The 25,173-nt window shown below is 43.9% G+C and overlaps 1 protein-coding gene and 1 pseudogene across 2 annotated transcripts in view; both read left to right on the top strand.

Moving 5' to 3' along the window:
- The window catches only part of PCDHAC2 (protocadherin alpha subfamily C, 2), a 57,931-nt gene that overhangs the window by 16,759 nt on the left and 15,999 nt on the right, over nucleotides 1–25,173 (top strand). For both annotated transcript variants that reach the window (XM_066623602.1, XM_066623603.1), the window contains exons 2-3: nucleotides 8,529–8,587; nucleotides 10,885–10,973. In XM_066623602.1, coding sequence (XP_066479699.1) covers nucleotides 8,529–8,587; nucleotides 10,885–10,973 — 148 coding nt within the window. The remainder of the gene's footprint in view (nucleotides 1–8,528; nucleotides 8,588–10,884; nucleotides 10,974–25,173) is intronic.
- Nucleotides 4,714–6,630, top strand: LOC136647398 (protein PTHB1 pseudogene; annotated as a pseudogene).

Below are 25,173 nucleotides of genomic sequence, written 5' to 3' on the forward strand. Positions count from 1 at the left end.
CAAGTCACTTATTTAGCTGCTGGGACAGATTTTATTACTGAAGAACAATATACGGTCCTTATTTATGACAAATGTCATAAACACATAAAAGGAACACATAAAAGTAATTTAGCAGTACCAAAGCTATTTGCACCATCCAAATGACCTCAGGCCAAAATTTTCCCCGGATACAGCCTACACGTGAGGGACATAGCAGGATTTGATCAACTAGCCATTTCCCCAGGGGGTTGCATTGGATTCCGGGAAACTTCCTCCACATGGAATCTTGACTGGCTCTGGTTTCAGATCTTGTGAAGAACCCTCTCTCATTCAGCACAGCCCTTTGAAGACAGATGTTGAATGGGAGGTGCCCGTGGATTGTGTACATCAGGAAAATGAGGGGGCATTGCTAGTGGGTGTGATCCTATTATGCCTCATGAGTTGCCTGTACCCAGGGACAGTCTGACGAGACAAAGGTGGGGGAGGATGTGAAAAAGAAGGCTAGAATCTGGTGCACACCATTGCTGGATCCATGCCCTCTGCAGCCTGGTGCTTTATTTGGGGGGGGGGGGTGTTTGGGGTGTGTCTTGTTGTCTGAAGAGGATTTAGGATATGATGTACATCAAACTCCTCCTCATTCCTCCCACACTGCTCCTACATCCCTCCTGTGTCACATCCCAGTCTTCTCCCTGTTTTGGCCTCTCTGCTGGCAGAGTTTCACTGGTGTACAAGTGATGTCTGAGCAGAATCAACGCAGAGTTTTTCCTGCATTATGTCAACATTCATGGCACATCAGTCAGCAGGCAGGTTTCTACACCAACAAGGTTGTCATTGCATTGGCATACGTAGAAATACACTGGCACTGGATTGGGCCCCAGTGGCAGCTGATACAGATGCTCTGAGAGCAATGAGGCCTTTTTAATATTATTTTCCTCCTTAATAAGAGCAGAAGAAGCTTCTTTCATCTGCTGCCAGGTGTCATCTTATAAGAATAGCACAGAGGAACAGAAAAACTAGAATGACCTCAACACAGGAAAAACAGTGATAAGACTCTGCTGCATGTGAAAGATAATTAATTGTAAGTTATTCCAACTGAAAACAAAGAGATAGAAGTATCATGGGACAGAAGAGGACCTACCTTCAGGAGGGTGAGGAGGGAGAAAAGTTATTTCCAGCAAGCAAACAATCCAAGCTTGATGATTTCTTTATACTAGCAAAGTTGCCGTTAAAGAAGCAGAACAGCTTTGACCATCTGGACTCACAGAGACTCCGGGCTCTTTAAGGCAAACTTCGCCTAAGATTACCCAGGTGGCTAGTTGCTTATCAAGCATTAATAAATTTAGGCAGTGCTTTTTTTGTATAAAAAAAAAAGGTGCAGGAACTCACAACTTATTTATAAACCATTTTTTATTGGAGAAATAGGTAATAAGATACAACTAGACAACACGCGATTAACATGTACAGAGAGGATAACAAAAAGGCATTCAATACTATTGAATACAGATATATTAAAAATAAAATATTGAAATGAATGGGAACCTACCTGAAATTGGCTCATGACCCAACTAGTGGGTCCCGACCCTTAGTTGGCAACCTTCAGTCTCGAAAGACTATGGTATCGCGCTCTGAATGGTGGTTCTGGCACAGCGTCTAGTGGGTCCCAGTTTGAGAAACTGTTCTAATGTAAAATGCACTAAAATATACTGTGCCTTCAGTTATCAAGTTAACCACTCTTTGCCATTGGCAAAATAGTTCAGGATGATCTTTAATCTATATCAAAGACTTGCAAAACTGAGTGTCAGAAAAACATTTAATCAAAATTTATGGTGGTTTTTTTATGAATTTGGGTTGCTGATTCCAAAAATGGCCATAGCATAGGCTTCCTCATGAGGAAGCTCCTTGAACCATTCACTAATGAGACTATGCCATATTTCCAAAACTAGAAATGATAGGGGAAAACTGATGCCATTTTTGGAATCAACACCCCAGTGGCGTCACTAGGATTCGCATCACCCAGTGCGGGAGGCCTGTGCGTCACCCCATGCAGTGGGCAGGGCAACACCCCAGGTGGTGGGCGTGGTGATGTACCTTCACCCTGCCCCCACTGGTTTATTGGCTGTACCTTTTGTTAGAACACAGATATTTCAATGTGGTTTGTTTCATTGCATTCTGCATGAAGTTACACATAGATTGATATAGAACATGATAGTATTGTTCCTCCAAGTTCTTTTAGCAATTTTGAAAACTTGTAGAGTCACACACACCCCTGTGTCAACTTACTAACAACTTATGGCAGCAGTTCTCAAACTTATAGCACCGTGTTTTGCCAGATTCCAAGGCCAAGCTCTGCCTGGAGAATTATGCCCACTTTAAGCAAATTAGCTCCCCTTCTTTCCCCCAACAAATGACCCTGGTTCTGCCCTGCAGTCCTGCTGGACCCCACCTCCAAGGTAGCTCACCTGTTCAACCTGCAGAGGTCCTCTCTCCTGTCAGCAGCCTCCCACCACTACAGCAGACCCTTGGTCCTCAGCAGATCTTGGGCACAGCAGCCACACACCAAACTCCAGTGTCTCCAAAGTCCATTAATCCTGCCTCAAGCTTTCCTCCTTCTGCTGCCCACAAACCCTTCCTGCCTCAGGTGCTCCTTATATCCCTGAGGGCCCTATGGCCTTCAAGTGGCTGCAGCTGTGCAGCACATTCCCTGGATGCCCAGGCCTTACCCTTAAAGGGGCCACTGCTGACACCACAGCCTACCACCTTTCCAGATCTACCAATACACACTGGGACCCACTTTTTAGAATGACAATCTGTCCAGGACCCACTGGAAGTGATGTCATGGCCAGAAGTGACATCATCAAGCAAATTAAAATAAAGAATTATAAATAATTAAATTAAAAGAAATAATTAAATTAGGGGGAGCCAGTCCTGTTCCACCAAGTGCATCTACTCTGAAGTAAGTCCTATTGTGGTCAATGGGGCTTACTTTCAGGAAAGTGTGGGTAGGATTGCAGCCTGTGAGCCCAATCCTATGCATGTCTACTCTGAAGTAAGTCCCATAGTGGTCAATGGAGCTTACTCTGTAGCCTGCCTGCAATAACCCTCCCCAAAAAAGAATCAGTGAAATTTCCAGTCCTCCCCAGTGCCCAGTTTAAAGTTCTTCTGTTTCAGGCATATCAAGAAAAAGACCCTCCTGGCTTTGTAAGTGCAAAATAGAAAACTTTCCCCTTACCACCTGAAGCCTCTTTTTTGACCTTTTTTTTTGGGGGGGGGGGAGAAGAGGCTGCCTTCTAGAGTATCTCCAGCTCCATGAGATCAGGACCATTCTGGTGTCCTCACATTCTGCTTTGCCTGGCCTGACCAACAGCCAAGGCACGTCTACCTACTCATGAGTAAATGTGATGTGAGGCTGCTTGCTTTCCATACGGCTCAATAGACTGCAGCTGGGAGGGAGGCAGGGATCTCCTTCTCCCTTTTGTGTTTTTGGGGGCTGCATTCATTGGATCAGGACCATTCTGAGGTCCTTGGAGTCCTCTCAGCTGCCCTTTCTGATGGAATACTAGAGAGTAAACACGGCCACGTGGCTTCCTTCCTGGCTCAGGCTCGCAGCTGGGAGGGATGGGACCTTCTCCGGTGTTTTTGGAAGGCTGCATTCATTGGATTGGGGCCATTCTGGTGTCATTGGATTCCTCTCAGCCTGCCCTTTCCGACGGACTATGGCAAGTACACCTACTCATGAGTAAACACACGCTATGGCTCACTTTCACTTTCCATAGGGCTCCATTCATTTTTTCCTGCAGGGGACTGCATAAAAAAGGTGCAGGAATGCCGTTCCAGTGCGTTCTATTACAAAAAAGCCCTGAATTTAGGGAAAATAAGGACATTGATTTTTTTAATATACCAAATTTTCCTCATGGCTGAGATACTTCAGGTAATAACTACTCAACTTGAGTGTATTACAGACTTGCTCCAGGAGAGGGATAAAAACACTGAGCCAGACAACTTGTTGAAACCTTTGGCGTGTGATAGGGAGAGCAGATCTACAAATAGAAGGGTTACTCCCGATGTGCAGCCAGATGGTAACATCTTACAGACAGCTTCCGGAAAAGACTCTGTCACTCTCATTTATGATACAAAGAGCCTAGCTATCAATATCTCCCCCTTTAGGGGGAAACACATTGATTGGTCCACCAAATGGAGGGCTAGACAATATCTTGCATTTCTCCTCAGGAAGGCTCCTTCAGTGATAGATCTCCAGAAGCTGGAGAGACTGCCCAGCATGGGAAGCCAGGAGCGTTTTCTCCTTTACTTTCACACGAATAGTGTTCCAAGGTTGCTTTTTACGCAGGCTCCTGAGTTAATTGGCTTTGGGATCAGGCTACAACGACACTTTTATGATTCTTCATTGCAGAAACTTGTTCTTCCAAATTTAAAGAGAAAAGAAGAAGGCCGTAAAGAGTCAACTGAAGATCCAAGGTGGACTTCAAATGAGACATCTGGAACCCTATGGAGTCTATTAGATCAACCTGCACCATTAGATCCATCCTCGCCAATGGAGCTGACTAATGTAAAACTCTCAAACCCTCCTGCGACTCTGGTTAAGTCATCCCCCCTAATTTCTAATGATGAACTTGATAAGATTGACTTCCAACCTGGCATGACAGAAGATGAGATGGATGCTAAACTTCTGTCTTCATTTGGTTTCCTACCTCCTGAAGAACAAGATACTATGATCACATGACTGGTATCTTTGGTTTTTTCCCCTCAAAGATATCAAACAGTCATCTACTGCTAGTGTTCACCTGCCTACTTCTAGTTCTTCTGCTTACAATCTGTCGAAGGAGACCTTAAAGAATAAGGGACTGTCCTCTGTGGAGGGGCCTCAACCCCTGTTGGAACAAACTGTTACAACCAACAGAAGAGCATTAAGGTCCAATGTGATTGTTTCTTCGGATGACCCTGAACTTTCCACAATAAATGTCGAAAATAACACGAATTAACAGCTGGGAGAAGAAGAGATTTGAAAGGTGCGATAGTCACACTGAGTAATGAGGGTCACCTGCAATGCTCTCACCTTGGTACAGATCCTTCTTTATTTCAAGCTCCCAAAGCTGAAGCTATGGATATAAATTATGAAGACTATGATGCTGAAATGAGTAAACTTCAGAAAATAATCAAAGAAGCTGCAAAAACCAAAGACATTTTACCTAAACCTGACAAAAAAAATAAAAAATAAAAAATAAAAAAATGAAGGTTTGGCTCTTGTTGTGGAAGTTTTGTCTGATCTCGATTCAGTATCTTAAGTTGCTGACACGGAAGTAAGAGCAGAGGTGGTTCTTTCAGTGACTGTAAAGATCACGCAGGAGAGTAAATGGACGGCACTAAAGACCAAATTATCAGTGCATATACAATCTTCATTAGCATTGACTCATGACAGGTTTATCCTCGAATTAGATTCATCTATATCTAAGACAGTGGCACTCTCTGCCTTTCTAAAGAGGAACTGCTCACCAGCGGATCTGGATGGTAATACTTTAGTTTCATATAGCACACCAACAGGTATACCAAAATTTGCCCAGTGCAGATTTCGATTACCCTTGTGGTTAGTATGCTTTTTAGCTCAGCCATCAAAAACTGCAAACCAGAGATTAACTATTGACACCAACAAGCCTCCAGTCAGCCTTGTTACACTTTTTCCAGACTTTGCTGATCAGACTGATGGAGATCAACAAAATGCTTTAGGATTCCAGTTATTAGCTGGGTCAAGGGTGATGTTACTTGCTTCAATAACATCACAGCATTACAGAATTCAGAGTGACCTGTTAGAAGATATTTGGCTAATTGCGAAAGCTCACTTTTTGGCTTAAAGAACACTTCAAAAAGCAAAACGGCGAAGACTTCACATGTAGTTTTTCTGGCCCAGTTCCTTTACAGGAATATTTTGAGATAATTGATCATCATTTTGAGTTGTGCTCAAATGCTGCAAAATATGAGTAACTATTATCTGAAAGAGCCATACAGTTTAAAGCTATTGAATGATGTCTGCTGGCACAATTTAAAGATAAAACTAGTTCCTCTTCAACATCCGGACACCTTGTTAGAAGGAACTTACAGACAGATAATAGCTCTAGCAGATGTAGTGGAGGAAAACCAAGCCAACATGTTCCAGGCGTTCACAAAGTTAGAAAGTGCCACTCAGCTGGTAATTCTCTTGATTAGCCTGTGGCAGAAGCTGAATGCTGACCAAGTTGCTATTCTGGAAGCCACATTTTTGCCATTAATACAGGATATTCAAGAGCTGGGTTGGGAAGAAAATGTTGATGCTTCTGTCTCTCCCTTGCTGAAAACATGGTTGTCTAACAGTTCAAAAGAACATGCTCTGACTCTTACCAATCAGTTGAGTATCCCCAAGGATACTGAAGAAACATATAATCCTGCTCTATGATCAATTGGCCAGAGGTGGTCATATGTCTGTAAGTATGGATGTTTATGCTCAACAAAGTGCAGCTCTACTAGGTGGTTGTGCGACTATTCCAAAGTCTGACCTAGAGGAAAGATCTGCTTTGCAAGAGCCCAACAACATTGACCAACCATAGGCACCTTCCTAAACAGAAGACAAAACCTGATGTAATGGTCACGGAACTATTTCTGTAAACTACTTCTGTTGGCATTCTCTGGACTTCCTTTAGTACTGATTCAATTTTAGCCAACTGTGCCAACTATAACCAGACTGCGCTTGTGCCAGACTATGTATCTAAGACATATGTATTTCTCAGAAAACCCACACAATGACAAATTTCTCCAGCTTGCACCACCACTTTGTACCTAATTAGAGTAGACATGGCACTAAAGAGAAACCACAAATGCAGCAGTGAGCCCCAATAGATATTCATACAGCCTAGGATCTTAACAAAGTGAACAATTGCCCAAGTCATGATTTTCTACTGTGGATTTCTTATGCTTTGTTTGTTAAATTCTATTTTCCTTTCTACTTTCCTGTTGACTGCAGCAGACTTGAATTTTGTTGAATTCATCTCATACCCGGTCAGCAAAACCCTTCACCCTGTTAGAAAAGATATTAACTCATTGCCTGCTGCCTCTCCAGAACTGTAGCTTTGCCCATTTAAAAGAGCGTTTACTCACTTGTAAAGTAAAACATATATGATGAGGTGCATAATAGTTAATGTAGCTAACAAAGCTACAGAAGTTACACTGTGCTAGAGTTTAGTTTCTCATTTCCAATAATTTGTTAAAATGGGATAACCCATAATTTCCCCTCCACATGCTTTATCTTGTGCCCCGAGTACAGTAGTATAATGTTTGATGTTTTTTTAATCACGTCCATATTTTTACTGTGTGTATTTTATATTGTCCATTGTCTCTATCTCCTGGAAATTGTTTTATGCCAATAAAGGTCTCAATCAGTCAATCGACAGGATTGGGCCTTGTTGCAACTCTGATAAAGCAAGCTGTGATGACCTTGGTCAGTGCTGAGATTTTAGATTTTGCTAAGATCATTGGATTTTATTTTCTCTTTCCTCCTCCTCTTTCTGAGCCATGTTTGGCCATGTATAAATGCCTGCTGCAGCAAGAAAACATGTCTGCCTTTACAAAAATCTGCTGCACTCGGCATGCCTGATATAATCTGGTGCAATTCTCTGCAGTCCATAAACCTGACTGAAAACTCATTACAAGCAGGCTGGCTCAAGTTCTCTCTTCACAGGAGGCTGCACTTTATAGGAACTCTGAAAAACACCTTCCAGTAGAAGAGCATCATTTTCTAATATCCATTGGAGAAGCAAGCAAAGTGTATTAAAAAAACAAAAATAAAGCAAACCTCTGCCTTCTCCTTCTCCAAACATATCATGGTAACCTTTACTGTCTAATCCTAATTATATTTGCTCAGAAGCAAGACCCAAGTCTGCTTAGAATTTCAGTCTTAAAAAGCTTGTTTTCTCATCTCCCTGCTGCATGCTTTGTGAGCATTGCATCTTGTAAATCACAGCATATGCATTTCCTCCTCCTAGCATTGACTTGGCTTTTGCTTGTTTTAAATTGGAAAAAAAAAGCAAAATGTGGAGACAGTCTATGTATATTCTTATCATTGCTATTATTAGTGTTATTGCTTTTAATGATGGCTTATAAGAGGGAACACTTTCTTGAAGCCAAGAGGCTGCTACCAAAAATGGCAGCCCTTCATCCAGCTCCATACTATGTACTGTATAATAACAACAAGGTCAAATGAGGCACTGGGGAGTAGCCACAGTTCTGGTAGCAGCCCCATGCCTCCCGTAAGTATAGATGCACTCTTAATGTCAAATGTTGCTATAATGTATGTGACGTGATGGCATCTTGCCTGTATGCCTTTCAGAGGGGATTGGACAAATTTCTGGACAAAAAGTTCAAAAAAGTTAATGTTTTTCTGAAATCCTTTGGCAGAAATTTAAAAAAGAAGTGAAAGAACTTTGGATAAAATCCTAGATTAGAATGCATTGCTTTTTAAACATGTTTAAATCTCCAATTAATATTGATTTCCCCCTTCTGTTTTGCAGCCAAAACCACCCAATCCTGACTGGCGTTATTCTGCATCCTTAAGGGCTGGAATGCAAGGGTATGTACTACATCCTCATCTTAAAATGTATGTACCTCGTCTCTTCTGTGAAGAAAGCTGCAGTTTTGCAGCCCGGCTGCTATAAGCTGCATGGGAAGTTCTCCTACACGTGTTCCATTGAAATGATGGGAGCTGTGCAAAGCATAGTCATGCCCGCTTGGAGGCAGGCTGTGCAGCATGGCCTTTACCAGTTTGAAGAGACACTTGGCCAACAGACTGAGGCAAAGAGGCAAAGAAGGAAGGCCCATAGCCAGGGAGACAGACCAGGGACAGACTGCACTTGCTCCCACTGTGGAAGGGATTGTCACTCCCGAATTGGCCTTTTCAGCCACACTAGATGCTGTTCCAGAACCACCATTCAGAGCATGATACCATAATCTTCCAAGACTGAAGGATGCCAACAGAACTCTTGATGCCTGTGAAGGAGAACTTCCTGGTGGACTGTGCCCATAGAGGAGCATCCAAGTTCTGCTCTTTGGACACTGCATTTATCAGATCTTTTCCAGCCTCATTTTAATAGATTTTTATACCATGTTAGAATGTACTTTGTGCATTTAGGTTACCTGACCACTTTGCTTAGTCATCCATGAGTGATTGCTTCAGTGACTGAATTGTTGTACCCTATTGAAGCTCATCATAATCAAAAACAGCAATCATTTCAGAAAATACTTTATCCCTACACATGGTTTTAGCAATTAATTATCACCATTACTGCTTTTTCAGTCCATTCTGTTCAATGTATGAAACATTCTTCTCTCATATATCTGCCCAGTTGCCATGTGAGGTAGATTAGATGAAGAAGGAATGATCTGTCCAAAGCCACACAAAATGAGGTTCATGGCTGAGATTTGAACCCAGCACATCTGCCTCAGTCAGGGTGTAGTATCCTAGCAATAACACCTATGGAGGCATCATCGGAAGCTAGCTAGGCACGAATCGGGTATCAAAAATGCTATCAGGTTACTTAAGGCCAATTTGGCATCAGGTTACTAAGGTCAATTTGGCATCAGGTTACTAAGGCTCCTTGCCTGCCCATAGCACATAGTGCCACTGATGGAGCATGTGCTGCATGCTATGGGAGGGGGATATGAGATGGCCGAGGAGACTTAATCAAAAATCTTTTTTACTTACTTCCCTGTAGGCCTCCTGGCCTTCAATGGGTCCCCTTGAACCTACACCAGCTATTTAGCTGGCATAAGTCCAAGAGGCACTTCAGGGCAGGGAAAGGGGGATAGGATCTCAGTGTGTGCAGCTGCACTGAGATCCTCCCCTCTCACCCCTGCCTGCCCACTGCCCAGCCCACTTTCTGCCCTGAACCACCCACCACTGCCATTCTACCTATACTCTGGTGGGGAGTCTGCATCTGGAGTGCACAACAGTGCCACGACTATTGTGTTGTTGGCCCAGGACTTACGATGGCAGATCATAAGCCCAGGATAGATTGGGCAGTTATTCCAGAATAAAGATCTATTTTGCTATTAATAAATAAGTAATTGGTCCAAGATATGATCTCCTTTGAAGAAAAATTGACTTTGAAATTGACAACTGTTCTGCCAATAGTATCAGTGAATAATTTAGCATTCTGGATTGCAGTTCTTCATGCAATAAACAAAGCGTTTATACTCTTTTTTCCCATGATCATATCCTTTTGCTATTGTCACTTTAGTTTACACCTTGATAATATGTGGCACCTATATTTGCTGGTCTTCTGACAGAATATTCACCGAATGATGTGGCACACAAAGATACTGTAGCATGCTTCTGGGTGTTTTGTCTTTCTGCTAGATAAAGGCACAAGGTGCAGTCCCTGCTGAGTGTTGTGAATTACAGTGGAATACTTACTAAAAGAGTTTAGTTAAAATGATAGCATGCTGAAGGATGCCTGGAACTGACAGGACAGTGTTTCATTATTTACTTAAACAGTAAGGCATAAACACTATGGATTTCCCAGCCATGTTAGAGATGTCACATCTCATTAAGGGAAACAAACAATTCTGTCAAGACCATATTTGTGCAACATGGGGACCTTGCATTAAGTTGTTAAATGCAAATATGTGATGAAGGTCCACTGTTGCCAATTTTGCAGCGCTGTACAGAAACATTAGAGGCTTCAGCACTACATTTGTGGGCAGCGCATTGTCACTGAACAGGTAGCACCACTTCATGAGCAACTGTTATACGTATATTGCCAAGATACGTAATCAAAAAAGGGCTACAAAAATGATTGGTTGTTAAAAAAAGGGATCATGATGTTTGTTGAGAACTGTTTAATCTAATCACTGTGTACATTTGTTTAGTGCTGTGCACATGGAGGAGGCAGGAGGCTTACGTGGAGGACCAGGAGGACCTGAGCAGCAGTGGCCAACAGTATCCAGTGCAACAACAGGTTAGGGAATGAGTGTAACCTGTTTGATTGAAGAGATAGTGGGATGTGTCTCCTTGTAAGGGGATCTTGGCCTTGGAACCATCGCTTCAGCTAGATTGTTGCTAATTGCCTTTCAGCTTCACGTCTGAAACTTGAACTCTCTTTTTTATATCAAAGAACTTTGTGAATATGGACAAAGAAAACAAAACAGTTGGGCACCAGATGGATACAGATAGTGGGCAGTCGTCCTCAGACAATAATTTTGGAATAATTAGGGCAGGAATTTTGGTACAGAGAGAAAAATTGGTCAATATGAAAAATACCTATCTCACAAAAGAAGGCACTAAGTAATTACTGAAGAATGTAATTAATCCTCCCATTCCTGTTTTCATTAGCTCTGGGAAAGAGCTCCTGCATCTCCTCTGACTTCTCAGAAAAGATTTAACAGCAAGGAGTTGTAGTCACCAGTAGAGTACAAAATTGCTCTGTTTAAATTAAAGTAAGGTTGGAATCATTTCAAAAATCCCTGTGGATCATGATCAACATGATGTGGTCAGACTGGTTTTGAAGGAAGAGGCAGGAATCTTCAGTGTCGGAGTATTACTGGCGGAGTTACCAATTTCAATACAGGCCTGGCCATTTGTGTCTTTAGTAGCTTGTGCAAAGGTGAAAATTTTGCCAGGCTTGACTCCACTTCTTTTCCTATACCATGACAAGAGAAAGATAGTTCTATCATATAATGATTATACTCTGTCCAGTATTACATCTGGCAGCACCAACCGGTGAGGGTATTAGGATGCAAAACTGAAGCCATTTTTAAGATCTTCAGGAGGTGATTTGTACATGGAGGTACTTTTGAGATGTAACAACCTGAGTAATATTTTCAAAAAGAGCTGTATATCTTTAGTAATCATTGTAGCCTTCTATTCCCACAAGCACCTCATGTTTCAGTTGTTCCTTTCTGCTCTGTTGCCCAGGACCATGAACTCATGCCGTTTATTCCCAACAAATTAAAATGAAAAGATACAATTTTCATGAGACAGTTGACCCATTTCACATTGCAATTACACTACCATAAACCAACCAAATATTTGCTTGTGCTGTGTCATTTTCACGGCCGTGGTGTTGCAGCCATGTCTCAAAACGCATTAATTAGCTGCTCACTTTCTGAAGCTCTCTGTCTCTGACTAGAATAAAGTTCTTTAGATCCCAATTATAGATAGTCATGCTCTGTGTAACCTGTTTGCTCAATTGATTAATTCCAATAGGCGGGTTACTAAACCATTCATTTAACTTAACCATCTGAAAGAGCTTTGGCCAAAGTGCTTCATAGTGATGGAATCAGAGAGTCAATCAATGAAAGCTTCAAAAGATGATGTCACAGTAAGTTTTAAGAAGGATAAAGAAGTTAATCGTTAAGCCAGCAAATCCTTAATTCCTTGCACACAGCTGCACTCTGAATTTGTGCAGCATCGCGGCAGTTCTGTACGGTTAGCATTAAAGCCTGTTCTCAGTTACATGGATCAAACTTGCATTGGATTCAAAGGGAGTTTCACCTAAGCAAAGAACAGCAGAGTTGATCCTGTTGATGCTTATTCCTTTTAAGCTAATGCCATGTCCTGAATTTCACTCTGGCATAAAGAGGGTGCTCCAAGCTGAAAAAGAATGGTTGAGCTGCTTTTTAAATCCACTGCTGAATGATTGTTGCCAAGGAGTCCCCACGTATGAAGCAGAAAATGCAGTTCAGGTTGGCCCATGTAATGGCTTATTGAATTTCTGATTTTTCTCCACTGGTGTCAAGAGAGAGAGAGACTGTCTTTAAAAGCTTTAAAAGTATTTCATGACTTTACAATTCTGACATGGGATAAAGAACATTAATTAAAACAGTCCTCTGTTAAAATGTGCCCTCTTCTTTGAAGAGGGAGGAAGGGGGACTAATGCATAATGTCCCCGTATAAGCAAGCCCAAGTTGTGTGTTCAGAATTATCATGCATAACTGAATATATTTGTTTAATTTGTATACTTTATTGTGATTGACTTTACTAATTCAAATAATTGAGCTCAGATTGGAGGATTAAATGGCACGTAAGGAAATGTGATTAGGTGACCCAGGGACAGAAACTACAAAGAATAACAGAGGGAATGTTGCTTAGATACTCAGATGTACGACTGGCAGATTGGTAAATGGCAAATTCCTTTGCTTTTATTTATTTAAAAGACATGCAGCGCAATCCTGCAAGGGACTTGCGCTGGCCCAGGAGGTTCACAAATGTGCCTTATGTGCCTCGAGAGTTGGCAAGGCTAGTGCGCAGAGGCATGCTGGCCTCTGCACCAGTGGAGGGAAAGAGCCTTGCATTGGCCCAGTTGGGCTACTGAAAAAACTCCACAGTCAGGGAATTAGAGGACAGGTCCTCTCATGGATTGAGAACTGGTTGGAGGCCAGGAAACAGAGAGTGGGTATCAATGGGCAATTTTCACAATGGAGAGAGGTGAAAAGCGGTGTGCCCCAAGGATCTGTCCTGGGACCGGTGCTTTTCAACCTCTTCATAAATGACCTGGAGACGGGGTGAGCAGTGAGGTTGCAAAGTTTGCAGACGACACCAAACTTTTCCGAGTGGTGAAGACCAGAAGTGATTGTGAGGAGCTCCAGAAGGATCTCTCCAGACTGGCAGAATGGGCAGCAAAATGGCAGATGCGCTTCAATGTCAGTAAGTGTAAAGTCATACACATTGGGGCAAAAAATCAAAACTTTAGATATAGGCTAATGGGTTCTGAGCTGTCTGTGACAAATCAGGAGAGAGATCTTGGGGTGGTGGTGGACAGGTCGATGAAAGTGTCGACCCAATGTGCGGCGGCAGTGAAGAAGGCCAATTCTATGCTTGGGATCATTAGGAAGGGTATTGAGAACAAAACAGCTAATATTATAATGCCGTTGTACAAATCGATGGTAAGGCCACACCTAGAGTATTGTGTCCAGTTCTGGTTGCCGCATCTCAAAAAAGATATAGTGGAAATGGAAAAGGTGCAAAAGAGAGCAACTAAGATGATTACTGGGCTGGGGCACCTTCCTTATGAGGGAAGGCTACGGTGTTTGGGCCTCTTCAGCCTAGAAAAGAGATGCCTGAGGGGGGACATGATTGAGACATACAAAATTATGCAGGGGGATGGACAGAGTGGATAGGGAAATGCTCTTTACACTCTCACATAACACCAGAACCAGGGGACAGCCACTAAAATTGAGTGTTGGGAGAGTTAGAACAGAGAAAAGAAAATATTTCTTTACTCAGCATGTGGTCGGTCTGTGGAACTCCTTGCCACAGGATGTGGTGATGGCGTCTAGCCTGGACGCCTTTAAAAGGGGATTGGACAAGTTTCTGGAGGAAAAATCCATTACGAGGTACAAGCCATGATGTGTATGTGCAACCTCCTGATTTTAGAAATGGGCGATGTCAGAATGCCAGATGCAAGGGAGGGCTCCAGCATGAGGTCTCTTGTTATCTGGTGTGCTCCCTGGGGCATTTGGTGGGCCGCTGTGAGATACAGGAAGCTGGACTAGATGGGCCTATGGCCTGATCCAGTGGGGCTGTTCTTATGTTCTTATGTAAGGCTCTGAGGTGGGTAGGGAGGAGGCAGGAGAGAGACATTCCTGGGCGGGGGAGGGCAGGCTGTGGGTGGCTCTGGGGGTGGGTAGGCAGGTGGGTGGGGAGCGGGAGGCGAATCTGGGATCTGGCAGTTATGCCGGATCCCAACCCCTGTTCCTGGGGAGTTCAGAGTGGCTTGAAGACGCTCCACTCTCTTCGGACTTCAGGAGGTGGTACAAGTCCAAGGAGACCCATTGGGGCAAGGGCACCTTAAGTTTCCCCTTGCCTCTGGCTGAGCTGATTCTGGCCGCTATCCTGTGCTCAATACAGCGCAAGCCTCTTGGCTTGCCTGTTCTAGTGCAGGATAGGATTGCACCCCTATGCACCACTTTCCCCAAAGCTCAAAGTGGTATACAATATAATATAACATGGAAATGCTATAGAATAAAAACAATTAAAATCATCCAGTGCAGTATTAGTACAATATACTTGGCTCACATCAAGCAGGGAGAGGAACTCCAAATTTTTACCAGCAGTTGCCAAGAGTGACCAGATACAGTGGAGGATAGAGTGCCTATACCTTTAATCATTGTGTAGAAGAGGGAATTTTGGCAACACAGAAGGGTTTTAAAAAGCTGCACCTGCCAAAATTTCCTCTTCTATACAATGGTTAAAGCTATAGGCACCCTTTCCTCCATTGTACCTGGTCACCCTGGTCAAGACTGTGGGAGGCTAGGGCTGCAGTCCTGTGCACACTTACCTGGGAGTAAGTCCCATTGAATTCAACAGGAGTGACTTCTGAGTAGTATGCAAAGGATTGTGCCATAGGTGAGAAATAGTGCAGACATGAAGTTGCTTACTGGCCAGAGTGGACTGTGTGGCTTACTGGCTAGTCAGTTGCTGTCCACCGACACAGTGCTGAACTAGAACCCTCCTGCTTCTGATACCAATCCTTGGTGCTCACTGGTAATGCTGTAGAGCCCCTCTTTCACCTTTGGTTGCTCTTCCACAGTGGCAACTGAGTACTACCTTCTGCCTAGCCTTCCCAGCCCCCATTAAATGTAAAACAATTATCTGGGTTGCCAGTCTGACAACACAACCTTGACTACAAATTTTATTTCGGTATTGCATATGGATTTCCATGACCTAGGGCACAATCCTGTGCTTGAGGCTTGCGCTGTATCCAGTGCAGGATAGGGGCCAGAAGTGGCTCAGCCAGAGGCAAGAGGAAACTTTTTTTCTTATCCCTGGGTAAGGGCTGCTGGCCCCTATGGGTCTCCTCAGATTTGCGCCACCTCCTGAGGTGGCGCAAGTCCGAGGAGAGTGGAGGGGCTTGGAACCACTCAGTTCTCCCTGGGAACGGGGTTTGGGATCTGGCATAACTGCTGGATCCCAACCCTGCCTCCCGTTCCCCGTCCGCCCCTGGGGCTGCCCACTGCCCGCCTTCCCCCTGCCCAGGAACGTTCCTACATTTTCTTCAAGTCTGAGAGAGGAAGCTGGCACGGAGGCTTGTGTCAGCCTCCGCAGGCTGGCGCTTCTCAGAGCGCCACCTCGGCTTCCTCTCAAGGAGGCGCAAATGTGTCTTATGGCATGTTTGCGACACTCCTGGGCCCGTGCAAGGGACTTATGTCAGCCCAGGGGTGCCTCTGGATTGCACCACTAGACATTCAGTCTGAAATTATAAAATATGTAATAAACCACCAATAAATCAGAATATCTTTTAAATGAAAATTGCCCCCTGCTTGCTTACTCTTGGTATTAAATTCAGGGGGAAACTATCTTACACTGTTCTCTAAATGTGCTCTGCTTCAGACCTCTGGTGGTCAGACGGGGATGTGTTTCATGCCCAAGGAGGCTCCCCAAGAATGCTCTCTGTGCACATCATTGTTTGACGTTTCTGCACACGTGAGCCAAACTAGACGTGAGAGGGACAGCCACATTTGCTCATTCATGTGTCTGCTCACATATAAAAAGAGGGGCTGGTGATGTTTGATTTTTACATTAAAGGGCTGTATTAGCAAGTACTGGCTTCCCTGCCTTACCCCCAACATGCTCTATCATTGCAGACATGTTCCTCCCAGCCCACCTCAGATACCAGAAGTGAGCTAAGCTGAGAAAAAGTCCTTAGGGAGGTGAAGTAAAGCAAGGGAAGGCAGAGGGTTCAGCTCCCCACAACTGTGCACTCCTTCTGTTGTTAAAATTAGATGTCCCATTTCTGCTTTATGTATGAATGGGATAGACATGTGAATAAGCCAGAAAAAGAATACTCTCCTGATATTTTTAAGGACAAACTTGGAGTAAGATTTCCTTTTGACCCCCTTTTCCGTCAGATAAATATCTCCAAAAGCTCAGAGTGCTGTTTTCTTCAATGCCATAGTGTGGACCCAGGCTCGACAAAGAAATCAGCTCTGAACCTTTCATGCTGTAGAATTAAACCTCCATGATAGGATAAGGACTCTGCTGTGACCATGGCAACCCTGAAAAAAATCCCAGCAGCCTGAGTTCTCATTTTCAAGGATGTATAAAAACGTCTTCCTCTCCTCACTTTCCTTGGGATAAATAGCAAGTGAAGTGATAGGCTTTATTGGCAAGGTATGCAGGCAGATGGCATTTGAAGGTGACTGGAGGCACTCTGCATGTGCTCAAGACACTTTTCTCTTTTATTGCAACTTCACGTGTTGTTGAAGAGGAGCCCTACTCTCAAGAATTGAGCTCTATTTCTCAGAAGTCAACTGATTCTTAAGGAGTTTCCAGCTTGTGAAGTGGTGGCAGGGGATAGTAACACATGTGCTTATAGCCTGGTGCAGCAATTTCTTGGAGTGCAACTTCAGTACTTTGTGAAGCTTCCTTGTCTGGACAGGGTTTCTGTTCCCTTAATCGTAACTGTGTATTCAAAAGGGAAGCTCCCTTAGGGGTGAGCCTTTTCATGTAGGAGCTCCATGTGTGCACTGGCGAGCCCAAAGGGCCCTGGACTGAGGTGCAAATTGCCTTTGGAAATTAATATATAATAAGTTGAACCAAATATCCTGATGAAATATATGTCTATGTTTTTGGCCTCTCTTTTTGTCAGTCATTCTCATATTCAACTGCAACAATGACAGCAGAAACAATGAAAATACATTTGGAAATGTGACTTCTAGCTGATACCTGAGCGCACCATATACCTCACTGGTTCAGATGTGTGAGGAACCAGGCCCTCTGTTTGAGGCAACAGCAAGGGCATGAATGGATGAGTCTAGTCCAGATGTGACTTCTTTATTTTGCAGACTCATAGTGTAAGATTTTGATTTATTGAGAGTGAAGGAGACAGAAAGGGGACAAGATGGGGATTTTGAAAATTACTTTTTAGACATTTATTTGATTGAGTTGTTCATGTGGAACACTAAGAATTATTCATTTTTCTCTACATTTTTTTTTCCTGATTCCAAGACGGAGAGTGAAGACAGTAATGATGAATCCATGCAGCCTAAGCTTTAGAGTTAGCCTATCTCTGAATGCCAGATGCCAGGATACAGGTATCTTGTTGCCTTATGTCCTCGCAGAAGCATCTAGTGGACCACTGTCAGATACAGCAAGCGGGACTAGATGGGCCCTTGGCCTGACCCAGTGGGGCTCTTCTTATGTGTTAAGACAGGAATAGTGTTCTGTGGTTTGGTGGAAGTACTTTGCATTCCAAGGCATTTATTTTCTGAGCAATGAAATATGTTCAGACCTCAACATTTAGAAAGTTACATTTTCACCCTTAACCAAGTTTTGAGGGCAACAAGTGCTTGACATGATGTTTTAATTGGCTCTTGCACAACAATAGCAATGTCACCTACCAATTTTTTTTATAACTGATGTCTTAAATGCCTTGTAGTAATTGTAGTAAAAAACAAACAAAAAACAGTGCATGGATCTCATTCCTGTGGTTTCCTACTGGCTATAGGAAGTGCAAGGAAATAGAAAATACCACTACCCTGTAGCTCTATGTCCTTGGATTTGAAATCTTGTTAGAAGCCATAAACCAAGCAAGGAATTGTGTGATCATTATTTGGAAGGAATTTGTGGAGCTTACCCATGATAGCAGTGACATTTTACTTCCTACTCCTCCCAGCTTAGGTTCATATTGAACTGCATTGGGCAGAGTAAAGTTGCCTTCAGTGCTGAATTTTTTTGCCTCCCTTAGAGCATAACTTGATTATTTACATAACACTGACCTAAAGATGCTACATGTACTATGCCATCTTTAAACTCTGAGCAGTTCAGTCATTACTTGTGTGCACTCTCTGAGGGTGTAATGAAGGATGCAGAACAGTCCCAACAGCACTCAGCAGTTTGCTCTTCATTATGGGAATTTAGTTCCCAGAAAGCCAAGGCTCTGGCTGTGGAAGGAATGCATTGTCTCTCTTGTTGTCTTGTGTAATTAGATTCACGTATCCCTAAAAGCGTCTCCTTCCATCAAGCACAAACAGTCAAGAAGGAAGATGGATTAGCTAGAGAGGGGAAAAAAAAAACCTAAACCCAGCTCTTGTAAGCCCTTGTGAAAATTGTCTGACTGCTTTCAATGAAAGCAGAGCAGTCATGCAGGTAGATAACCTCATCTGAGAAAAGGCAAAGGGTCTCAGGAGGGTCTCAGCTCATGCACTGCTGAGCTTCTAATTCTTGGCTTAGTAAGTGAATTAAACAGACATGGACAAACTGGATAGTGTAGCAAAAGTGTGAATAGCTTCATCATGTCCAGCCTGTGACTGCACCACAACTAGATTAGAGAATCAAGAGTATCGAGTTTATGGCTTCTGCTTTCAACAGTATAGAAATAAGTAACTTATGTTTTAAAGCATATTTAGGTAAATCGTAAGATACTATTTAAAGAATATTAATCGCCCAGTTGTATTGTTCCACACACACCCCTGCCAATGCAGCAGCACCAAAATGGCGACCCCTGCATCCTGTCGCCTGCAGCATTTGTGTGTAAATCAGAAGCGCATGAGATTTCTCCCAGTTGTCATCCTCCTTACTATCCATTTAGCTGCAATATTTGCACACATAATGCAATCACGTGGGACAACTTGTGACAATGTAGGTTTTCTGACTCAGATTTACTGTAATTCATTCAGCAACAGAAGGAATTCAGTGCTTTGGGCCAGTGCTTGGGGTTCAACTTGCAGGTGTAACAACATTATGGGGGAGCTTTTATGCAGTACTACTGTCGGGGAAGAAGCCAGAGGGGAGTAGTGCCTAGTGATTAGTGCAGCACTGGGTGCTTCCTACGTTCTCTTTCCTGGGTTTACTGGATCAGCAGTTAAATGGGGGGGGGAATAGGTAGTTCTGTCTGCTGTCACTATCTCAAATTAAGGAAACATGGCAGCCTCACATCATGGGATGTGCAGGACAACCCCACCTGCTGGGTATCCTAAACATAGCAAACCATCAGAGAGATCAGCAAATGATGCTCAAGAATTTATTAGAACATTTGTTGTGTAACAATTGTAGCTTCCCCCACCTTTTGCTCTAAAAATCAGATCCCCAACACATACCTCTATTAGTGTTTGATTGGGGCAGACCTAGTTTTAACAAACATATCTGCTTTGTGCAATTTCTGCTCCCGATTTACACATACTCCTATTACTGTAGCAGGGTGCCATTGAGGCTATTCTGTTCCAGCTGTCTTGAGAATCCTGTGAATGACACTTGTCTCACAGCATGACATTTCCAGGCAGCATGCAAATCACCGTTTTGGCCATACTAAGCAGAAGGAAGAGTTGCATTTTGCCACGACTTTTATGGTTTCAGTGCAGGAAGAATGTGCTAATATGAAAACAGAAGCAGTTCCTTGGGAAAAGATGCCTGGATCCCACACAAGAAATAAGCAACAATTGCAACTTTGGTAGATGACCAACCATTTTGTCCCTGAAAAGGCCATCTCACAGTTAACTGGTGTCACCTGTCAGATCAAACATAGGTGAATAGCATGAAAACAAAAGATGGCAATTTTTTGGATCAGGGCCTTCAGATGTACAGTGGGCTGCCCAATCCTATCCAGAGCTCATGCAGTGGAGCCATGCAGCCCATGGTGTATCCAGCATGGAAACCGAGCAGGCTGGAGGTCTCTTTGGGGTACAGGAACATTTATTCCCTCACCTTATGTTCAGCCCCAGGCTGCTCAACAGGACTACTCGGTTTGTGCCAGCAAAGTTGCTAGTGCAAGTCTGAGAAGCCCTGTGTAGGTCACTCAAACCTGGGAAGGTTAGGATATGGTGGAGGCCTCGTATGACAACCCCACCCCCTCCTGGGCCTCACCCTCCCATTATGTCCCCCATTATACCCCTCCCCACCTCCATTCTGACCCCCCTTCCCCTGTGCCACTCCACGCTGTACTCACCACAAGTCTGGATTCAGTGCCAGAGGGATGGCACAGGCCTTCCTGCCAGTGCGCCTTACTTCCAAGACATTGCTAACTTGCTTTATGGCACGCTTGCAATGTCTAGCAATGGTGCAGCAGCAGCTGTGCTGTTGCTAGTGGCCCTTTGGCTTGGGCTGTTAATTCAGTGACCAAGATGATGTTTTATTGGGTTGGTGAACAGATTGGCAATGATCACTCAAAATGGCCTTCCTAACTTATATATTTCCTTATTTAAGGGCACAATGCAAAGTGCGCCCTAGGCTGGAGCAAGTTCCTTGCTGTAGCCTCCAGGTTTTGCAAACCTCAGGAGTTAGGAGGCACACAGACACATGCCAGCCTCTGGAAGCCGATCACAGCCCCGCTGCACTGGCAGAAGGGTGAGTTCGCACTGTCTGAGTCAGACCAGCACAGGGTCTGGGGAGGGCGGGTAAGGGCAGAATTGGGACATTCCGGGATGGGGATAGGGAGGGCGGTGGGTGGGCCTGTGGGCAGGGTGGACCCAGGAGGGGCTGGAGCCAGGATCTGCACTTAGGCCTGATCCTAACCCCCCTCCTGGCTTAGCACTGGGCTAGTTGGATCTATGCCACCTCTTCAGGTTGCGCAGATTCAAGTAGCCCCATTCGGACCGATGCCCTGTTACAAGGGGTAAGGGATTTCCCTTGTCCCAGGTTGCACCGCAGCCAGTCCCAATCCTGTGCTGAATACCGCATAGGCCAGCCGGCCAGCCTGTTCCAGTGCAGGTTAGGATTGGGCTGTAAGTTTCAGAGATACAACATGAGGAAAGGGCCCCCTGATTCTTTCTAGGGCTGATTTGTACATGCTACAAAACCCCTCTGGAAACAGCACACTGGTGATATTGTCTCCATTCTGCTGCTTTAACACGTACTATGGTGCCTGCAGAGTTTCCACACCAGTGCCACCTGCCACCACGACTGTGTGGCAATGATGTAGAAACTCTCTTTGAATGATATGATAGGCTGTGCTATATTACAACAGCAGCATGAAGGCGGCACTTGGGAATTTCATTTCATGCTGGCTCCACGTGATAGAAGGAGGGTGTCTGACTCTAAAAACTCTCCAATAGGAGAAGGAGCCATTTATGCCTGGACCTGCAGGCAAAATGAGGTGGTGATCCCTGTTAATATGCGTTCCTCATTCGTCCTTCAGAGCAGCTTATGTGTGGCTCCTCCCATCTAGCCTGTGTTCAGGATCAGACCCGCTCAGCTTCAGCAGGAGGGTTGCATCATTTGCCTTCAGGCCGTTCTCTGAGTCTAGCCTTGCTCTCTGCAGGCATACAGTCACATGATCGGAAATACTCTCATATAAGCTAGAATAATTGCCAGTCTTAGTAGTGAAGCTAATGGGTCAGGGAGTCTGAATCCCTTGGAGGTCACACTAAGGTCATGCTTTGAATCACAGCTGGATTTGCAGTGCCCAGGGAAGGCTGCACTTCCTTCGCATGCCTTGTGTTTGCTACATGGGCAAATGTTCTTTCTATTTAAGCTACAGATCTCAAATGAAAATTACTTGATCACTTGTACAGAAATAAGCTAGTTTGTCTGAAGAATAGCAAATTTGAAATTAGGATTTTCCGCATGCCTCTTTTTAGGGTTTGCAGGAGCACACAGAATTTAAATATATGAATATATGAAACATTGCAATTAATTTCCTTGTTTTTTTGAAAATCATTCATTTCTTTCCTCTTCATCGCACAATAACCGAGAGGGGCTCATATAAAACAGGCATTTGTGGCAGACAACTTAAAAACATCATCTGGGTCCTTTGTAGATTAAAAATGGGGTCAATCCTGACTGGAGGCCTTCTTTTTCGATAACGCAAGCTGGGAAATTCAGCTTCATCTCCCCAGAATATGAGATTCTAAAATGCATGTGAAATTGTTTCCTTTGGATGAAATGGGAGCACTGGCCCAGAGTGTGTTCTAGGTTAAGTGGGTCCAAGACAAAAGGGATTGTGAGCAGGGTAATTGTTTGAGAAAACCTAGAACCCTACAACATCATAGGGGATGTGTCTCTTGTGTTCTCATACAGCAGCCTATGAGACAGGAAAAGGCAGTCACAATGAAGATGGACATAGATCTGGAGGTTTCAGCAGGTGAAGGTGGGTTTTAACACCCATTCATGGCAATTGGAGGCATTTGTTTTCAGGGCAGAGAATATGTGCTCCCATTGGTACACTTCCAATGTCTGTCCATCTTCCTGTGAATGTATGTCTGTAATGGTTGCCTTTGAAATCAATCAAATCCTATGCTTCATTGTAGGAAAGTGGGTGTGGCAAGGGCGTGGCAGGAGATGCAGTTTTCTCCTGGTTTTTCCCTTCCCCATTGTTCCTTATGAGATCACTCCTACCTACACCAACACTGTCTTTGGCTTATGAGGTCACTCCTACCTACTCCAACACTGTCACTGGTGTAGCATTTTTCCTGCATCAGGGGCGTGTCCATTGTCTGAAGAAGAGTTAGGCTAAGGTGTAGACGACTCCTCCTCATCCCTGCTATGTCATGCCCCAATCCCCTGCCTGTTTTGGCCTCTCTGCCTGCATCGTGAGTGATGTCATGCCTGCATCTGAGTGACATCTGATGGCCTATGTTGGCAAGGCATTTTTCCAACATTGCACCTGCATCCTTGATGCATCCATTGAAGGGACTGTCATTGCCCCAGCGTACATGGAGATACACAGGCATATCTTGAGGATAGGACTGGGCATTAAGGGATTCAGATTCTTCTCCTCTCTCCCAAATGTTCAGGATAATATATCCTCTGCCATGACAGCATCATGCTGTACATTTCTCAGCAACTGCTCCATAGCAGTTGCTGAAGCAGCCAATTATTTTTCAGTGGAGGATTCCTACATAACTCCCCAGTGCATCTCCCCATTTGGATGAACATGGAGGATTGAGGGAGGCCACTGTTGTATGCCTCCCCAAGGAGCATGTGAATATATCCTTACATGTGCATAAAGGCTTAGTATAGATACTTAGGGCATTCACCCCCATGTATTCCCTTATAGCCTGCATGATGACCTGCTTCTGAGCAAATAGGACAGATACCTGATTATTATTGCAATACATTTTTGTGACATGGAGATCTGGGTCTGTTTCATCAGAATCTGACCCAGACCTATCAACCTTATTTCACATGGATTATCGAGGAGGCATGAGGCCATCGCAGTATTATGCGGTATTCAGGCCAGTGATCTAGAGGTGAAAGGCTCCATATCATTTTAGCTGCTGAAATCTCTGGAGGTTTAAGCTATAAGGACACACACACACAGACACAGACACACAAGCACACATTTCCAGACAGTGCTTTCCAGAAGAGCTGGAGTATGCCCTCTGTATTGAAATAACAGTCTGCCGTGTACAAATGGAGCTTCCAGATGAGAATGTCATTGCCTAATCGGGAGAAACATATTCAGGTCAAGTGCCAGATGCAGTTATGCAGGGAAATAGTGTAGGTCCTTGCAGCCTTTAGGGAAGGAGCATAATACTGAAATGCTAAAAAAGAGTGGAGAGGCATCTGCAGAAATCTGAAGGAAGCCTTTGGTAGACATTTTCTCCTGTCTTGCAGACCGTGATTATTGAGTAAGCAGTCCTGTGATTCTCAGATGGAAGCTATTCAGAGAGAGAGAGAGAGAGAGAGAGAGAGAGAGAGAGAGAGAGAGAGAGACTACAAGGAGGGCAGTACTACTTTTGACAGCATTCCCAATGTGCTGGCTACAGAAATGTGTAGGGTGCAGACACCTATGATTAAAGTGCATGACTGCAAGAGGGATACTGTAGTGAATTTATATTGCTTCTATACTGAGATTGACAAAACAAGCCATTGACAAAAAAAAAAAAAATGACCATTCCATTTTTTTTTAAAGCAGAGTCCGGGGGGGGGGGACCCCAATGTATGTAGAGTGTGAATTACTGCTGTCCAATTGCCAGCATGGATGCTGACTGCTCATTTGAGGGTTCTGTATTTGTTTCACATGATAATAGAACTTTTATCCTAAAACAGCATGCGTGTCATTTCCCAAATATTTGGGAGGCACTAGAGCTGGGCTCAGGGTACAGATTCAATTCCGTCTAAAAGTCCAGCTAAAAGTATCTCAAGTAACAAGAGCAAAAAAAAAGAACCCTACCTGAAGCCCTGGAGAGCCACTGCCAGTCAGAGCCAACCATGCTGGGCTCAATGGTCCAAGAAGGTCATTTCATATGTTCCCATGTACGTGCCATACTAAGGGCGCAATT

The sequence above is a fragment of the Tiliqua scincoides genome, chromosome 4 (assembly GCF_035046505.1).
Source record: "Tiliqua scincoides isolate rTilSci1 chromosome 4, rTilSci1.hap2, whole genome shotgun sequence".
Taxonomy (NCBI): Eukaryota; Metazoa; Chordata; class Lepidosauria; order Squamata; family Scincidae; genus Tiliqua; species Tiliqua scincoides.